At 40.9% G+C, this 17878-nt stretch overlaps 1 protein-coding gene across 3 annotated transcripts in view; it reads left to right on the top strand.

Annotated features, from left to right (window-relative positions):
- Window positions 1-13409, top strand: part of piwil2 (piwi-like RNA-mediated gene silencing 2) — a 29948-nt gene extending 16539 nt beyond the window's left edge. For 2 of the 3 annotated variants that reach the window (XM_031300844.2, XM_035998355.1), the window contains exons 15-24: window positions 5160-5300; window positions 5724-5837; window positions 6077-6265; window positions 7697-7798; window positions 7915-8031; window positions 8238-8326; window positions 8695-8800; window positions 10659-10912; window positions 11415-11522; window positions 12760-13409. In XM_031300844.2, coding sequence (XP_031156704.2) covers window positions 5160-5300; window positions 5724-5837; window positions 6077-6265; window positions 7697-7798; window positions 7915-8031; window positions 8238-8326; window positions 8695-8800; window positions 10659-10912; window positions 11415-11522; window positions 12760-12916 — 1377 coding nt within the window. In that variant the 3' untranslated portion in view covers window positions 12917-13409. The remainder of the gene's footprint in view (window positions 1-5159; window positions 5301-5723; window positions 5838-6076; window positions 6266-7696; window positions 7799-7914; window positions 8032-8237; window positions 8327-8694; window positions 8801-10658; window positions 10913-11414; window positions 11523-12759) is intronic. The other variant, XM_035998354.1, reaches the window with a different exon arrangement.
- Window positions 13410-17878: the final 4469 nt, after the last annotated feature.

Here is a 17878-nt window from a genome sequence, read left to right as displayed (position 1 = left end):
AAAGACAATATTTAATGCTTAAACAATTGTTTTTTACAATTTGAGTTTATTTATTTTGCAGGCCAGGTAGGTCTGTAATAATAGCTCAGTAACTATACAAGGTTCATACCAGTTTGAACATTGTTGCTATGTACCAAGAGAGAAAGCCCAAGTGCTGCCATGTTTGTTTTTGCATCTGTTGACAACAATGTTGTCTTAACAGAAACTACATTTTATCCAGTTACTGTTGATGTAGACAATGTGAGTAACAACCAGTGATATTTCCAACAGTTTTGTTAACATCTACACCCTCAGAACAGGTGTGTTGAAAATAACGTGTTCATTTTTAACACACCAGCGTGTCTAGTTAAGGACAACACGCAGAGGTGCGGACTGAGTAAACTCAAGCAAGCTACGTCGGCTCTGCAGTTTTGTTGAAGTCACAGTGAGTCACGGAAATGCTGGTACAGCAGTTGCAAGTGTGGTTACAGTTTTTCAAAACTTCACACAGACATCATTCGCTGATATATTACTGGTGAGGTGAAAATGGTCACGGTGCTGTTGACGTTACACTTCCTCTGAGACAAGCAGACACAACGGTGGCTTCTATGCCCTGGTGACTGACTGACAGGCTGAGGTTGTAAGGCAAGGGAACTTTATTTCTACAGTACCTTTCAGCAACAAGGCAATTCAAAGTGCTTTACATAAAACATTAAAGAGCTATTAAAAACAGTCATGATGAAAATAAAACAGGCTAAAATATAATAATATACAAATACAAGACTAAAAGTTACAGTGAGTAAGAAATGAATAATTATTCAGTTTAATAGGTTGTAGGGACGGGTTTGGGAGGAGAGAGGGAGGGGTTTTATTTGTATTTTTGTTTAGAGTGTAAAATTCTAAATAAGTGTTCAAAGTAAATAGGATAAATAGGTTTGGAATTATTTTTACAACTGAAATATTTTTTTGTAATTACTAGGGCTGCAGCTATCGATGATTTTAGTAATCGAGTATTCTACCGATTATACCATCGAGTAATCGGATAAGAAATACTTTTGTTTTATTGAAGAGCAATAATAAAATGTAGTTTAATTTTTGGAGAAGGCTACATTTTTATTGCCTACATTACTTACAATATCTCTCAAAAAACTAAACATTAAGTGCATTTAAGTCCCATATTACATTGTTTTTAAAGAAAACCTCAAACTAAGGCATACATTAAACATTACCTTAAGTTGTGCAACTTTCAGAATTACAAGTTCAACCTGAGACTGATCTGTATATAGGCCTATATGTAAATATTAGTTATACTCAACCTATTTTCATTTATATATTTGATTACAATGCTACACAACTCTGTTACACTTATACTGGTAGATCGCTGATCAGCTGTTTCTCCGTGAAGAGAGAGAGTGAGAGAAAAAGGTGCGTAACAGTCAGCGGTTTTTCCGAAGGGATAGTCAACAAGTCTGCTCTTTAGATCAAATTGTGGTCACCACTACGTATTTTCTTGTCTTTGTTTTTGGTAGTTGTTGTGTTTGGTGTAGTTTCATTGTCCATACAACTCTGATTTACTTTTGTTGGGTCCGCTTCGTGGACTGGATGATTAAGTTAGACTCAATGTTTTCTGTTGAGATGCTGAAGCGTTAACATCATGCTATTATTGTGGTAAACTAGTTCGATTTTGCAGTAGACACACTGTACAGAGTTTTTGTTTTAATAACGTTTGAACTGATTCCAAACTTTGGACACTTTCTGTCATTTTCTCCAGCCTGTCTCTTCCCTTAGCCCCTCACTATTTACGCTCTTTCTTCATTTTGTAATCTGCGCCGTCAGTCTTCATGGCATGTGTCGCCAGCAGCGTCAGCCTGGTGCACGACCGTAATAATCATCCATGCGGAAACACCGTCAGCAGTACAACGTTGGTAACATTGAGTTAAACGAAGATTCGAGGCAAATCATTTTGCAACGAGGTAGTATTCTAGTTACTCGAGGAATCGTTTCAGCCCTAGTAATTACAGAGGGAAAGTACCGAAAAAAGGTACCATTGGGTACCGGAACCGAATTTCAGGTACCGATATTGGTTCAGATGCGAAAGGTACCCAACCCTAATGTGAATTGTGCTACAGGAGCAAATATCATATCCAAGTGCTTTCAAATTTTCCAGCCATAACTGGAAAGGCATTTGAGACTCTCTCACTTTTTTGTGAGAGTTTGTGTTTTTTTTTATGTGCATAAGATGCAAAGGGAGTATAAACATGCATACCAGCTCATTCTGTGGGTCATTTGGCTTGACTGACTTGAGCAAGATGTGATATTTGTCAAAGTTTTGGACATTGCAGTCTGTGTCAATGAATTCGTTGAAATCTTTGTTAAATTCAAGCAGTCAACACTCTGTAGTAAGACTCAACAAACTTTTGCAGGCATCAAGAATATTTGCAGTGGTTCTAAGATGAAATATCTTTTTACAACTCTTGCCATCTAGGAACGCTGTTGTAAGTGTCCTGGGAGTCTCACTCTCTTCCATTGAAAAACTAAGAGCAGAAAGTGTTAATAAAGTATTACTATCATCACTGACAAAAGTTAAATTAATTGAAAACACGGCTTCAAATGTGGCTTTAGAACATTCATTTGCTGTAAACCTGTTATGTAGTCATTTTAAACTGCAGTTCCCTTTTTAATGCCTATTGTTCCTCTGAACTCAAACTCCTGTATGCATTTAGTTCTGCTCCATTAGCTTCATAAGCTGAGCTAGCCAAACACACGGCAGGACACTGGTGTCTAACAGCTGCCAAAATTTAACAGCTAACGTTAACTAACTTTACTCCTGCCAATTTCAACACGGTTTTAAAACGACAACACTGAGTGCAGGCTCTGTTGAAAGTGCATATGCCAGGGTAGTGCCAGGCTAAAGTTAGCTAGCGTTAGCTAGTAACGTTAGCACGCTGCTGGCCAGCGCGCCGTCTGCACTCGGTTGTTTGTTGTGTGCTTAACAGCCTATAACGTTAGCTAACGTAACATGACTTACACACAAATATCCCATTCCTCCAAAACATTTTGAACTTGCTCAGCGAGTCACTCTGGCATTGAGTAATGATGCTCATTAACTATGCCCATGTAGCCGAGCTGCACCAATCACATCAGTGTATCTGATAAAGGCAGACCACAGGCGAGCTAAACAGATGACGACAGTTTAATCTACCAGTTAGCTCCGCTGGTAGCTAAGTGCAGTGAGATTTTCAAATACATGCTTGGTGCCGCCCCTCGAGTTGGGCCATTTTCATTACTCAATGCCAGACCCTTAATCGTTCAGATTTGGTCTGGATTTCCAGGCTAGCCTACACATCGTCCGCACTAAAACCGTGAGGTAGTGCGCAGAGAGGCAAAGCACCTTGAAAGGTCAGTGGCAACTAGGAAATAACGGATACCATTACAACCTTACCACTAAGTTTGTTTTTTTGTCAGGTCAAACTTGTAAAAAACTTGAGTCCGATATTTCTGAGCTAACCTTAGCTAACAGGACAGTTAGCTAGCAACTAACGCACTTGGTCAATGACCATTAAAACCCATGAAATGCATAAAGAAACACAGCCCTAACCCATCATCTCAATGATAACTGAAGTAAAAAAGACAAACTCAGCCAGACAGTTTAGCAGCATTAATTCTAAACGGTGATTAAGGATATCTTACCTGTCTCGTTTTGTTTTCCCGGCCTCAACACCTTGCTGTGTCACTGTCAAAAAGAAATAACGCTGTCTTTGAGGTAGGCCTGCACGATTCGGGGAAAAATATGAATCACGATTTTTTTAGCTTAGAATTGATATCACGATTCTCTTCCACGATTTTTTTCTCACAAAGTGTAATGTTTATTGCGCACATGAACCATGACAAAACAAAACAAAAATTGGCAGTACCAAACATAGATTTTTTTTTTTTTGGTAGCTATAGCACATTGCGTATCACCACAAGCATAGAGCCTACAATGAAGAGAAGGGAGAGCATTGCAGCGCTTGGGAGCGCTTTAAAACCTATTTTATACAGTCAATGTTTAAAACTCACAGAAGAAAGTAGTAGCGTTTGTGATGCAGTCGGCTCGTAAAATTAAATGAGAATTGAGAAAGTCATTAAAAAAAAAAAAATCTGTTATTTAAAAATTAAATCGTGAACATGGTGAATCGAGATCGCGATTTTATAACGATTAATCGTGCAGGCCTACTTTGAGGGGAGTTTTAGTGTGATGTCAGCACCGCAGTACCAACGTGATTGGACAATATTTTGACACAGGCTGTGTTGGCCAGTTCTGTGGAAATACTTCAAATTTTTAACACGTGCTGAATAATTTCACACATTGTGTCAAAATAGGAATAACACAAAGTGTACGATATTGACACATCCTTTCTCAGAGTGTAGCTAAGTAGTAGTCGCAGATTATTAACATAAATTAAAATGTCCCCAATCAATTTAGAATATCATCATCTATATTGACGATGATTCATTTAGGGGATTGCTCCGGTGCCGCCTGAAGATCCGCCGGACGTCCCTCATTTTCGGCCGGATGTCCATTACCTTCCGCTTCCTTTGTGTTGGCATTCTAAACTCTGGTGGATTTATGAGGACTATGGTTAACCTCTCCTCAGATCTCTGCAGGGTAAATCCAGACAGCTAGCTAGACTATCTGTCCTATCTGAGTTTTCTCTTGCACGACTAAAACTACTTTTGAAGGAGCACATGTTCCACCAAAACAAGTTCCTTCCCGATGCTATTTTGCAGAGGCACTGTTATTGCGCTTGGCGCGGCCCAAGAAGATTGCGATTGGTTTTAAAGAAATGCTAATAAACCAGAGCACTTTTTTTTTTCCTATCCCGTAGTGCTGTGTGGACCAGCCAGACCTTCCTCTGCAGTGTTGTGGAGGTAGGTCTGGCAATGCGAGACTTAAGCATATCATATTGTTAAACTGTAGAAAGTCAGAAATGTAATCTCCGACCACAGCAGCAGAAGGTAGCTACCATCCTCACTTCTCACTTCCCAAAGATATGAAATTAAATACGAAGTGTAAATGGTTTAGAAAGTGTATAGCAATATGTCATCCGAGGAGATGCAGGTCTGAAAATATTGTGTAAAGAGAACATTTGTAATAAAAACTTATGGTAACTTGGTGAGATATCTTTCATGTGTTGTAGGACCTGACCATGCACATCAATGTGAGTGGTGAGCAGCACACCCACTCAATCAAACAGCTTCTGAAGAACATCAGCACTAACCCTGAGAGTCAGAAGGAGCTCAGCCGATGGGGACTGGACATTGACTCAGAAATCCTGATGGTGAGGCTGTGCTGTTAACCCTCTGGGGCCAACAATGTCATTAGGGGAGAGCTCTCGCTCTCGCTCTCTCTCTCTCTCTCTCTCTCTCTCTCTCTGAATTTTCAGATTTTAGTTTTGACTTTCTTAGGTTTAGTTTGTCAGTGTGTTTGCTAGTTTTAGGTTTAGTAACTTAGAAACATTAGTTTTTGTATATTTTCTTTTACAGTAGTTTTTGTCAGGGCCAAAAATACAAAATACTGTTCATAGTTTTGATCTATGTCACAAACCTATGGGAACGCCCATTTGGAGGGGAAAACAAAGCTACCCTCCACTGTCTGCCAATGAGTCAGCTCAGGTTGCTTTTTGTTCTTTAATACTCTGGCCGTTCTTTTTTTCCCTTTTTTGTGTTGACAGTATATTGTGTATTGGTTTCCTCTCTTGCAGACTAAAGGTAGAATTCTTCCTCTAGAAACCATATGTCTACAGTCATCATCCTTTACCACTGGTGCTGATGTATCCTGGTCCAGAGAGGTTGTTAGGGATCCTTCAATCAGCTCTGTGAGTGTTTGAAACTAATTGCTGGTGTTACCTCCACATTTTTCATGAATATAATTTAGCTGTAATGCAACATATAAAATGTATTAAGTGCAAAGTTTAGGAAGCAAGGCAGCAACATTTACCCACTTAATGTACTAGTGATCTGTGTAGGCTTAATTCATGTCGGAATTTGTCCTCAAGCATCAGTGCTTAACCATGTTATTTTGCCTTGGCTCCACCAACTGACCCCTCATTCTTAGATCCCATTGAACATCTGGTCCATCTTCTACCCTCGCCGCTGTGCAGAGCAGGCTGAAGAGCTGGTTTCCATCTTCAACAAGGTGGCCGGACCTATTGGGTTTCGACTGGAGCGACCCATTCGTGTGGAGCTGAAGGATGATCGCACTGAGACTTACGTCAAGAGCATCCACTCTCAGCTGACTAGTGAGGTGTGACTTAAATAAGAACGCAGCTCTAACTAACGCAGGGCTTGAAGTACTCGGGCCTGGTGCCGGATTTCTGGCGTAGGACTATTTTAGAAAAATAAATCAATTAAAAAGTCCACATGGGATTTTTTGATGCGCTGGGTTTAACCAATCATCGAACTTCCACCTACCAACGAAACGAGTTCTAGCCAATCAGATGCAAAGTAGGGCAGGTCTTTGCCGAATAGCGAGAGTGCGGTGTGGTCTCCGTGGTAAAGCGGCTAAAAAAATGGAGGCCAAGTTTATCAAACTTGGAGCATGTAGATACAGCGTTAGTTGAGAAAGGAGTTAAAAACAAATGGCGCTGGGCATGAATAGAGGACAAGAGGAAAAGGGTGGAGACGGGAAGCGGTTTAGCACTTGGTGCCTCAAATTAAGGGAGCCCGGTGCTTGCTTCTGCAGCGTATGTTTAAGGAAGATACTGTACGGCAGCAGCAGTAAGAAAGTGCATGCTAATCATTAAATGCTAGTCACAAAGCTTTGGTCCGTGCGCTCTGTCATACAAGTACGTTACCGGCAACGACGGCCACCGCTACGACTGCGCCTTCACTGACCGACCTTATTTGTGATATAAACAATACGTTTGTGCACATTCATAGCGGAACACAATTTGTCATTAACGATGGCCACTGTGTAAAAGCTATCTGAAGCCCAAACTGCCTTGACAAAGCTGTCTGTTTGGAATCAGCATGGCACTTATTTAAACATAACTGCCTTGTCCCAGAGTTTAGACGTCTAGCTGTATGAAAAGCTAAATAATGCAAAGTGTTTAATAAATGTACATGAAGCAACTAATGTCAACATGGACCAAATCATTAATTAATCATTAATTTGCTTTTTTGATGATGACCTGGCCAAAGTAACACAACATCTAGAAAGTTTTGTTAGCACTCCCATTCAAAAGGCCATTTGACCGGAAAACAAAAATACAGTAAATCTTAAAAGTGACGATTCCGTCCTAATTATGCTTTTAAACGAAAGTTTGACTCGGGTACATTCACAAAAAGACCCTAGGTTGCATTTTGGCGAGAGTTACGCTTTAAGCACACTCCTTTTAAATTAAGTGTTATCATAAACATTATCTCTAACATCACCTTTGCAAATATCTGTCCTGTAATTGTTTGGATTAATTATTGATTAGATATGGATTATATAAATACATTGGTTTTACACTGCAATACAGTGGTTCCAGCCTGGTTGCCTTGGGTAACATGGGCAACTATTACTGTCAAGCCCTGAATAAGTTTGCATGTTTCAGTCCATTAACCACAAACTGCATTATACTCGCACGCAAGCATTTAAACAGCTGCACAAGTTGTTTTTTAAATTAATGTCTGGTACCACTGAACTGAAGTCCTTCCTGTGTAACTCTCCATTTTCAATTTACCTGTACAGCCCAACATGCAGCTCGTAGTGTGCATCCTGGTCGGCAACAGAGAAGATCTCTACAGTGCCATCAAGAAGCTCTGCTGTGTCAAAAGTCCCATCCCATCCCAGGTTTGTTATGCTTATCCATGTGGTTGTGCATGGCTGGTTTAGAATTTGAGGAAAACAAATACTTCTGGAAATGTTTTTGTCCCAGTTAAGGTTTTTTGTCACTTGTTGTGTCACAGGCCATCAATGTCCGCACCATATCCCAGCCACAGAAGTTAAGAAGTGTTGCCCAAAAGATACTCCTGCAGATAAACAGCAAGTTAGGAGGAGAGCTATGGACTGTCAATGTCCCTCTGGTGAGTATCGGGTCTTAAAGAGCAGGAAGAGAACGTCGTATCTACTGTAGCTCAATGGTTTACATCTTGTGAGTCAAAGGAAACCTTTATACCTCAGTACCATTGGAACAACATTCTACAGATGTTGTGGGTCATTGAAAATAAGATGTTACTGAACATTACTGAAGTCAATGAGAAAATACTGAACCTCTATACCACTTTAATAGAAACACTTGATGGTGGTGGGAGTTGATGTCCACCATGACACCAGCAAGGCACATCAATCAGTCATGGGCTTTGTCGCAAGTGTGAACAGGTAAACTTAACTGAATCCATGTGGGGCACAAAGCATAATGTGAGTTTGTTTCATTTAAACATGTACATGGCGTACGAGTTTCACTGTATCGCCACCAGACATGAGGTAGAAAATATTTTAGAACATCCCCAAAATAAACACATTGTGTCTGCAGATTACTGCTACAAATGTTTGTTTTAGAGAAAATTTATTTGATTTTACTTTTTCTGTCATGCACACAAAGTGCCGAGCCCCCATAGGTTTAGAAGACACCAAAATGTCAGTTTCAGTGACTAACCATGTATTTCACTTTTTCTCTTGCAACATTCACTTGTGGTAATATCTTAATAGAAATGTATTTGCTTTTTTTATTTTTATTTTTTGCCCAGCTCACTGACCCGCTGGTACTCCAGAGTAACTTTCCAGACACCCACTGAGGAACTGATCAATGGCTTCAGAGTTTGTTTATTGGCTGCACTGCAGAAGTACTACGAGGTAAGTACTACAAACATGCATGGGGAGGGGCATACCCTCCCTTGTCTTTTTTTCGCTCACGACCTTCTGATCAGTCACGATTTTGATTCTAAATCCAAAATCGATTTGAAACAAGCTTTTAATTTTGATGGACATCAAAGGCAGGATCGGCGATTCTCCTGAGCATTTTTTTTTTTTTGCTAGTGTCCAAAGAAAATACACATTTCATGGTGCATTCAGGTGCTCCTCGTTAACTCATGGTAAATTCAGGTTGACCTAGTAAACCCTGAGAAACTTATTGTTGTTGTACCCTTCTGCTATCTACTGGTTCTTCTTTGTGACATAGCCATCAGTGCTAAAAAAAAATTAAATAAAAAATAAACAAAGTTACAGTAGAATCGTGACCTTTTTAAAAATCGAAAGTCGAATTGTGGATTTGGAGAATCGTAGTCTCTCTTTGCCGGACCTTCCTCCATAGCACTGCGAAGGAGGGTCTGGCTAGTCCACACAGCATTTGGGGATGAGAGAAAAACATGCTCTGATTTAGTGGCATTTCTTTAAACGGCACCGCTAAGCACAGAGCAGAGCCATGGTGCCGCTGCAAAATAGCCTCGGGAAGGAACTTGTTTTGGTGGAACGATTACGTTCAAAAGAGCGCCAAAACGTCTGATTTTCAGCTGCCAGCGTTTGCAGAGTCAGACTGTACCGGACTCTCTAGGTGACCATGCTGCTCTGGGGACCAGCGGCGCAGCGAGAAACCGCTGCTGACAGACACAGAGCACTCCGTCTGCCGGAGCGCCGACTGCTATCTGTCTGCGCGGTGGGCCGCACTGCAGTCTATCAGTATTAAATTGAGGGATTTTCATAACCTGTAAAAATAAAAACGTCTCATATGTCGTGTTAAATACTTTTCCTCGTGTTTTGGTACAGTTCATTTTAACTCCTGATGCGAGCCATTTTGGAGTAGCCTGCGCATGAAAGTCAAAGTTTTGAGTGCTTTAGCGGCATTGCCCTGACTCCGCCTCTCTGCTGAGGCCCGTTTATGTAACAGCAGCAGTTAAACTGTATTTCACACTATGATGGTTACAGTTTCAACAATCTGCGGTTCACATGCATGCCGAACTGTAGGGGCAGTCTGTTATTCTACGTCACAATTTATTTATCAATATTTCAAAATGGAAAACATTACACTTCATAATGTTTTGTATTCATAACACTATTTTATTATTGTACAAATTAGCTACAACAGTAATAGCAGTTACCTTATGGAAGTCACTCATTTACACATACATTTTTCAACTGAGGAGCAAAACATGCCCCTCGGGAAAAAGATATGGTTGTGCCCTGTTCATACTAATCAAATGAACTGGACTTTGTTGTCAGATGTGAAAGCCCCCTTCCCTTACTGCATTATACCATTAAATTTAAAATTTTGAATTGTTACCTGCAGAATTTTTTATAAAAATATTTGCAGTACAATTAATAACAAGTCTGCACCGCTTTCCACGCGTGCACCCCCCACCCCGGGTCAGCTACCACCACAAATAGAATCTAATTCTGTGGGAAACACTGTAGTCCTCATAAATGTACCGGAGTTTAGACTGCAACACCAAGAAAGCAGAAGGTACCGGACATCTGACCGAAAAGAGTGAAATCCAGCGGCGGCAATGGAGCAATCTTGAAGTGGAAGTGGAAAGTCGTTGATATAGACCAGGAGAATCGGGACACCCCTAGTCACTTACATGATCGACATGGACTTTCTGATATTAATGCCCAATTTACACTTGGGTATTAACGTGATCTCCATCCAGATGTTATCTAGGTAGGAAAAGTGTGTTATGCCACACAGTGCATTGCAGTTGTATGTTCTTTTGTACAGGTGAACCACAACTTGCCAGAGAAGATCGTGGTGTATCGGGATGGTGTGTCAGATGGTCAGCTAAAGATGGTGGAGCAGTACGAGATCCCACAGTTGATCAAATGCTTTGAGACTTTCCCCAGCTATGAGCCCAAGCTGGTCTTCATTGTGGTCCAAAAGCGCATCAGCACCACCCTCTACTCATTTGCTGCAAACAACATTGGCACACCTCCACCTGGAACTGTTCTGGATCACACCCTTACTCAGCAAGACTGGTCAGTCTTTTACCAAATGACCCGGTCTTGTTTGTCTGTTCTTGCCAGATCCCTATGCAGCCAAACTTCCCCCCATGTGTGAACACAGTGGTCCCTGTTAAAATCAATAAGAAGGCAGCATTACTTAAGTGTTTTCAGTCTGAATCCAGCCTTAGGCAACAGATGGTCTGCTCTCTGCTTTAATTGGCGTTTACACTAGCAGTGTAGGTGAAAAGAGAATTAAAAAATTCAAACCAGCTGTGGTGCCGTTTGTGTGCAGAATCTGAATGTAATACAGGAGGAGAAATTATGTGAGCATATAAAAGATTGTATGAGCAGCCTAACAGGGTAGTGGAAGAGGAACATTGCTTTTTATCTTTACCTGCATACATCTGAAAGGCTGCAACACCATCTGCTGGCAACAATAGTAAATATGTGCACTTTGATGAGGACACCATCAAAGACGGCTGTTAGCTATTTAAAGTTTCTAACACTTAAGTTTTGGTTGTTTTTTTCCATTCAGGACGGATTTCTTTTTAATGGCACATTCCATTCGCCAGGGCTGTGGAATTCCGACACACTACATCTCCCTGTACAACACGGCAAACCTCTCACCAGACCATTTGCAAAGGTATTGATTTCTTAACAACGGAGTATCATTCTTATTACTGGTACACATGCAAAACATGTTAATTCTGTATAAACTATCTGAATGATTTGTTTTTACCAGCTGGACCTGGTACACTTTTTTTTTTTCACTTGGACAATATTTTGACAGCCTTTTATTGAATTTAATTCAAGAAAAGTATTGGCACGCACAAAGACCATATTAATTTAGTCAGTGTCTGGTATTAGATTATTAGTCAGACCAAAAGAGTTGCATATTGCATAGTGTATGTATACATTCTATATTTTAATGAATACTATAAATGTTTTATTTCTCAACAATGAGAAATGTTTATCATCAGAAAACTGTAAGCTTCAGACTAGTTCTCAGTAAGGCATTTAAACATATGGACCTCCACCAGTCACATCATTTCCGATCAATGTAAATCTTAAGATTTTATTACTTTGGTATATATTTTTCCAAGGTTTTATGTTGTATATATTTTCCCAGGCTTTAGCATAGTTATTTGCGATGACTTTGGGATGGCAAATATGCAAAGGAGACTCTTATTTCATGATACACTGTTGAAGGGCGAAATATCATTCATGTACCTAACTCGGTCCGTCTGTATCATGCCATTTGATTTTTTTTTTTAAATTTTTTTTTTTTTTAGATTCTTGGTGTAAAATTCACGGTCAGACTAAATGGTAAACTAACTAGACAACAAACCAGGTCAAGTAACTAAGTATTCAGACTAGGAATATCATGAGGACCAATACTCTGGTACCAAGTTGATACCAAAATTCTGAATAGGTGATGGTACTAGTTTTTCTACAGTACTGTAGGTGTCGAGGGATGCAATTTTTCCGGACCTGGCGGGGGCAGCATATAAGCCTTCAAGTGTTCTCGTCTGCAGTTAAATGCAAGAGAAGAATGCTAGCAGCACGGAAAAATGTTGAATAGCGCCTCATCTCCATGCACACTATGGTGCTTGCACAGCTAGGTGTACCTAATAAACTGGCTGAGTGTGTGCCATATGGAAAACCGCATTTTTTTTTTTTTTTTTTTTTTAAATGAATAGACGTAGACTCTCGCAAACAGTGACTGAAAAACAAATCAGAATAATTTGAACACCACAAAATACAACTTGGGGAAAAGGTGTTGCTGTTATTTCATAGTATTCAGGCAAATAAAATAAGTATTTAAATGTACATGTTTGGTCAGGACACATTTAACATTGTTGCTTTTTTCCCCACACCAGGCTGACTTTCAAAATGTGCCATTTGTACTGGAACTGGCCGGGCACCATTCGTGTGCCAGCACCATGCAAGTACGCCCACAAGCTGGCTTACCTGTCTGGACAGTACTTGCACTCCGAGCCGGCCATCCAGCTTTCAGACAAGCTCTTCTTCCTTTGAGCTGAGCCGAACTACCACAGGCAAACTGCTCAGGTTACAGCAAAACCAGCTGTGATGAACAATTGCACTGAATGACAAACGACTCATTTGAATTAATGAGGTATTCATTATTTTATAATATGTCACAGAGTAGGAAAAGCACAAGTGTGTTCAATAACAATAATGATCGCTGCATTCCACTTAACAGATGCCCTGGTATTGTGCATGCTGGCGGAAAAGCTTACTGGGACACTTGATAAATCTGAGCCATCTTTAATGTTTTAATTAAAAGTGAATCCGTTGTGAGTTTGGCAAAGTTACTAATACTGGGTACAAAGTTTGCAAAGTTTTCAGTATTTTCTTTTAGCCACTGTTCCTGTGGCAAAATTATTGGTCAGGGTTTTGTTAATGTTAAGACCTTCCTGTACTGTCCTTGCTGCGCATTTTCTTGTGCAAAGCTAAACAGCCAGGTAAAAGTCCTCCAATAAACACATGGCTTGACTTGTCTTGCACTTGTTTCCTCTTTTGGTTTTTATACTTTCGCAATTGCCATAGCTGGAGGCTTTGTTTTCTGGTTGTCCGTACATACATCTGCACATATTTCTGTCCCATTCTTGTGAACGCTATGTCTCGGAGCCACCCTCCACTTGATCCGACTCAAGGATTAACTGATTCGATTTTGGTGGTCAAAGGCCGAGGTCACTGGGGGAAAACATATATTAAATTGCTTCAAAGACTTTACTATATATTGAGTCTGGACAGAAATAGATATAAACTGCAACTTGACCGGTTGACAGAGGCATACAACTGCAAGGTGCCAATTCTAGTTGCTGACTTGTTTTGTAAAACTGAAACATCAGAGATAAAAACAAGTATTGCACACAACTGTTTACACTACAGTGCTTGATATTTTGGCAGGAATTGTGTATTTCTAATATTACTGCTTTAATAACATGGCTCAACTACAACAGTTACAAGTCTCAAAGGCAATTGCTGCACAGAGCTAGCTACTGCTGCTGTAACTGCTAGCTAGCAAGCACGTTTCACCGAAACAATATTAACATTTCTAACTACGTTTGCAAAGAAAAACTCCTGCACACTGTCCGATTCGCAAAAATATATCAAGTTTAGTAGTAGGCAACGTTTCGGTGCTAGACCATCTTAATCTTGCCTGGACAATGTACGTCCACTAGAAGCGCTGTTTTTGCCACTGACATGCTGATTGTTATTATACAGTAAATGTTTGACCACATTATTGAAAGATGGAGAAGTTATCAATCCATGTTTTTGTGTGCAACTTTCTGATGCCAGGTCAACACGGTACCTTTTAGCTAAAAACATTACTGCAGCTCTCAACTCTTGGAAATGCATTTTTTGGATTTCTTCTTTTCGCTTTCCTGGTCACTGCAGACTCGATGGTCTTCAAGGTAGCTTTACGCTAGCACAACTTGACTCAACTTCAGCAACATCTATAAAAGTTGCAAGTGTAGCTCGACATTTCAAAATTTTTAAATCGTTCAAATGTTATGAAAGGGGGTGTGGCTTAAGCATAGGGGGCGGGCCAAACATCACCAATGAAGAAGCAACTCTCTGCTGAGTTCAATGACACCTCACACAAGACCCTACCTTAAACGGTTCAAATGTTATGAAAGGGGCGTGGCTTAAGCATAGGGGGCGGGCCAAACCATCACCAATGAAGAAGCAACTCTCTGCTGAGTTCAATGACACCTCACACAAGACTCTACCTTAAACGGTACAAATGTTATGAAAGGGGGCGTGGCCTGAGTAAGTGGGCGTGGTTATATTATAGGGGCCGGCTCATTATCACATGTAGACCACACATTCTAAGTTTCATGTAAATCGGATGATGTTTGTCATATAAGGCGCATTTCCTGTTGCCAGCGGGGGGCGCTATGACCAAAAGTCAAATTTGGCCTGTAGGTGTCCTCAGGCCTGGACCCTTGTCAATCGTGAGAATTTTCGGGCAGATACGACAACGTACACTCAAGTTACAACAATGTATTTGTTCATCGCTCAACACTCAAAATGGCCGCCACGCCACGCCCACACCGTCAGACGAAAAGTTTTTCTTTTAATAACTTTTCATCTTTAAGGTGTTGGGATGATAGAGACCAAGTTTGAAGTACATCGGATGAAATCTCTAAGAGGAGTTCGTTAAAGTATAGCACCTTGACTTTTAGGCCTACTTCCTGTTGCCACTAGGGGGCGCTATGACTTTAAGTAAACATCTGCCTTTATTTGTCCTCAGGGTTGGACTCTTATGAATCCTGAAAAGTTTCGAGCCAATCGGACAATGTACACTCGAGTTACACCCACTTCCTGTTTCGGCGGCGAAACGCACAAAATGGCCACCCCGCCACGGCCATGCCCTATGACGAAAAGTTTTTCTTTTAACAACTTTTCATCTTTAATGTCTTAAGATGGCATAGACCGAATTTGAAGTTGATTGGATGAAATCTCTAGGAGGAGTTCGTTAAAGTATGACATGTGGAAATGGCCAAAATCGCACTAATTTCGAACTTTGAAATCAAAATGGCGGACTTCCTGTTGGGCTTAGGGTATGGCTTCAATGACGTTTTTTGTACATCTTGACATGATACATATGTGTACCAAGTTTCGTGAGTCTACGTTAAACGCACTGCAGGGGCTCAATTTTTTTAACATTGTAGGGGGCGCTAGCGAGCCATTTTTGCGCGCCTATTCCCGAAACCCTTAAAATACGTAAATTTTCACCAGACTTGATGCGACCGCCAAATTTGGTGAGTTTTTGAATATGGTAAGCCCCTCAAAAAGCCAATTCATTTGCCGGGAAAATAATAATAATTCCTTCAGTTTCAATAGGGCCTTCGCCGCTGTCGGCGCTCGGGCCCTAATAAACTGTTGAAACAAGGCAGGAAGGATCCATGGTTTCATGTTTACGCCAAATTCTAACCCTACCATGTGAATGTCGCAGCAGAAATCGAGACTAATCAACCAAGGCAGCACTTTTCCAATTTTGGAGAGCACGTGCCACTCTTTTCACCTGGTCTCTGTTTTAGCTACAGAGTGAGACCTCTTTTCTTCTTCTTCTTCTGTACTATCTTTGATTGCACTGCACATGCCCAGTAGCTCAGATGTAGATCATGTCAGCTAGCTAGCTCCATAGACAGTAAAAGAAAGGCTGTTTCTACAACTTTGGTCAGTTACAAGGCAGGATTAGCTGGGAGACTTCTAAATGAGGGCGCACATGTAAGTAGTTCTTTTGTAGATTATGGTGAACTTGTGTGTGTTGTAGCAGTGCTTTGCTATTGAGAACGAGGTAGCATGCTAGCGTTAGCATGCTAGCGTTAGCCATAGCGTTAGCATGCTAACGCTACGAGCTAATGGTTGCGGTTAGCCTGCTCGTTTCGGCTTGTGACGTCACAAGCCGTGCTGATTTTGAACAGCTCACCCAGAGACTGAAGGCAGGACACATTCAGAAACCGTATCTCACTCTAAACAGCATGGGTGGATTTTTTTCAAAGTTTGTATGTGTGTGGAAGCACCAGAGACACAACATAACACCCCAAATCCCAGAAAAAGTGATTTTTTTCATAATATGGGCACTTTAAGGTGACGTGTTGTCTGTGTTCAGAAATGCTCTTCTGCATACCACAGTTGAGTTACTGTTGCCTTTCTATCACCTTGAAACAGTCTGGCCATTCTCTGCCATTAAGGCAGAACCGCCGCTCACTGGATAGTTACCTTTTTTCGGACCATTCTCTGTAAACCCTAGACTTAGTTGTGTGTGAAAATCCCAGCACTTTCTGAGATAATCAAACCAACACCTCTGGCACCAACAACAATGACACGTTCGAAGTCCTTTTAAAATAATTTTATTTATGGGAGCATTTCACATCACTCAAGGTATAACCTTAAAGCAGTCAAACAGTAATTAAAAACAAGAACACAGACAGCTACATCCAAACAAAGAACCAAAACAGCAATAGAATCTCAAAGTCATTGCGATATTTAATAGGGAGCCATGGAACTGTTGGACAGGGGTGATGTGATCTATGGATGGGGTTCTGGTGATGATCCGGGCAGCTAAACTCTGGACCAGCTGGAGTTTATGGAGAAGCTTGTGAGGTAGACCAGAGAGGAGAGAGTTACAATATTCTGTACGGGAGGTGATCAGGGCGTTGGCAAGGATGGAGGTGCTGATAGGTGTGAGACACGGGCAGAAACGGTTGATGGTGTACAGGTGGAAGTAAGCTGACTGAGTGAGATGTTTAAATTACCTTTCTTTCCTATTCTGATGCTCAATTTGAACTTCAGCAGATCGTCTTGACAATGTCTATATGCCTAAATGCGTTGAGCTGCAGTGTGTTTGTGTCTGTCAATTTGGTTTGATTTTCAATCCAATTTGCTTTATTGGCACGAACAAAGAAAACATGTTGCCAAAGCAGTTTACAGAAAATGCATATATAGTACATGTCACATATTAAACACATACAGTAGGCGTCACGTAGATTCTATACTGCACGGATCATTATACAACACACTACATTACAAAACAATTACATAACACATTAAAGCTGCAAGCAGCGATGGACGGGCCCTCGCTCCTCTGTGCGTGTCGGGGTTACCAGCAGACCGTGCATTTGCGCGGCACTCAGACACCGCAAATCGTCACCAATGAAAAGGGAACTCCCCACTGAGTTCAATGATACCTCACACAAGACTCTACCTTAAATGGTTCACCAGTTATGAAAGGGGCGTGGCTTAAGCATAGGGGGCGGGCCAAACCATAAGCAATAACAAAGGAACTCTCTGCTGAGTTCAATGATACCTCACACAAGACTACCTTAAACTGTTTAAATGTTATGAAAGGGGGCGTGGCCTGAGTAAGTGGGCGTGGTAAAAGTATAAGGGGCGGCTCAGTATCACATGTAGCCCACACATTCTAAGTTTCATGTAAATCGGATGATGTTTGTCATATAA

The sequence above is a fragment of the Sander lucioperca genome, chromosome 2, assembly GCF_008315115.2.
Source record: "Sander lucioperca isolate FBNREF2018 chromosome 2, SLUC_FBN_1.2, whole genome shotgun sequence".
Classification (NCBI taxonomy): Eukaryota; Metazoa; Chordata; class Actinopteri; order Perciformes; family Percidae; genus Sander; species Sander lucioperca.
This window is presented reverse-complemented; position numbering and strand designations above follow the sequence as displayed.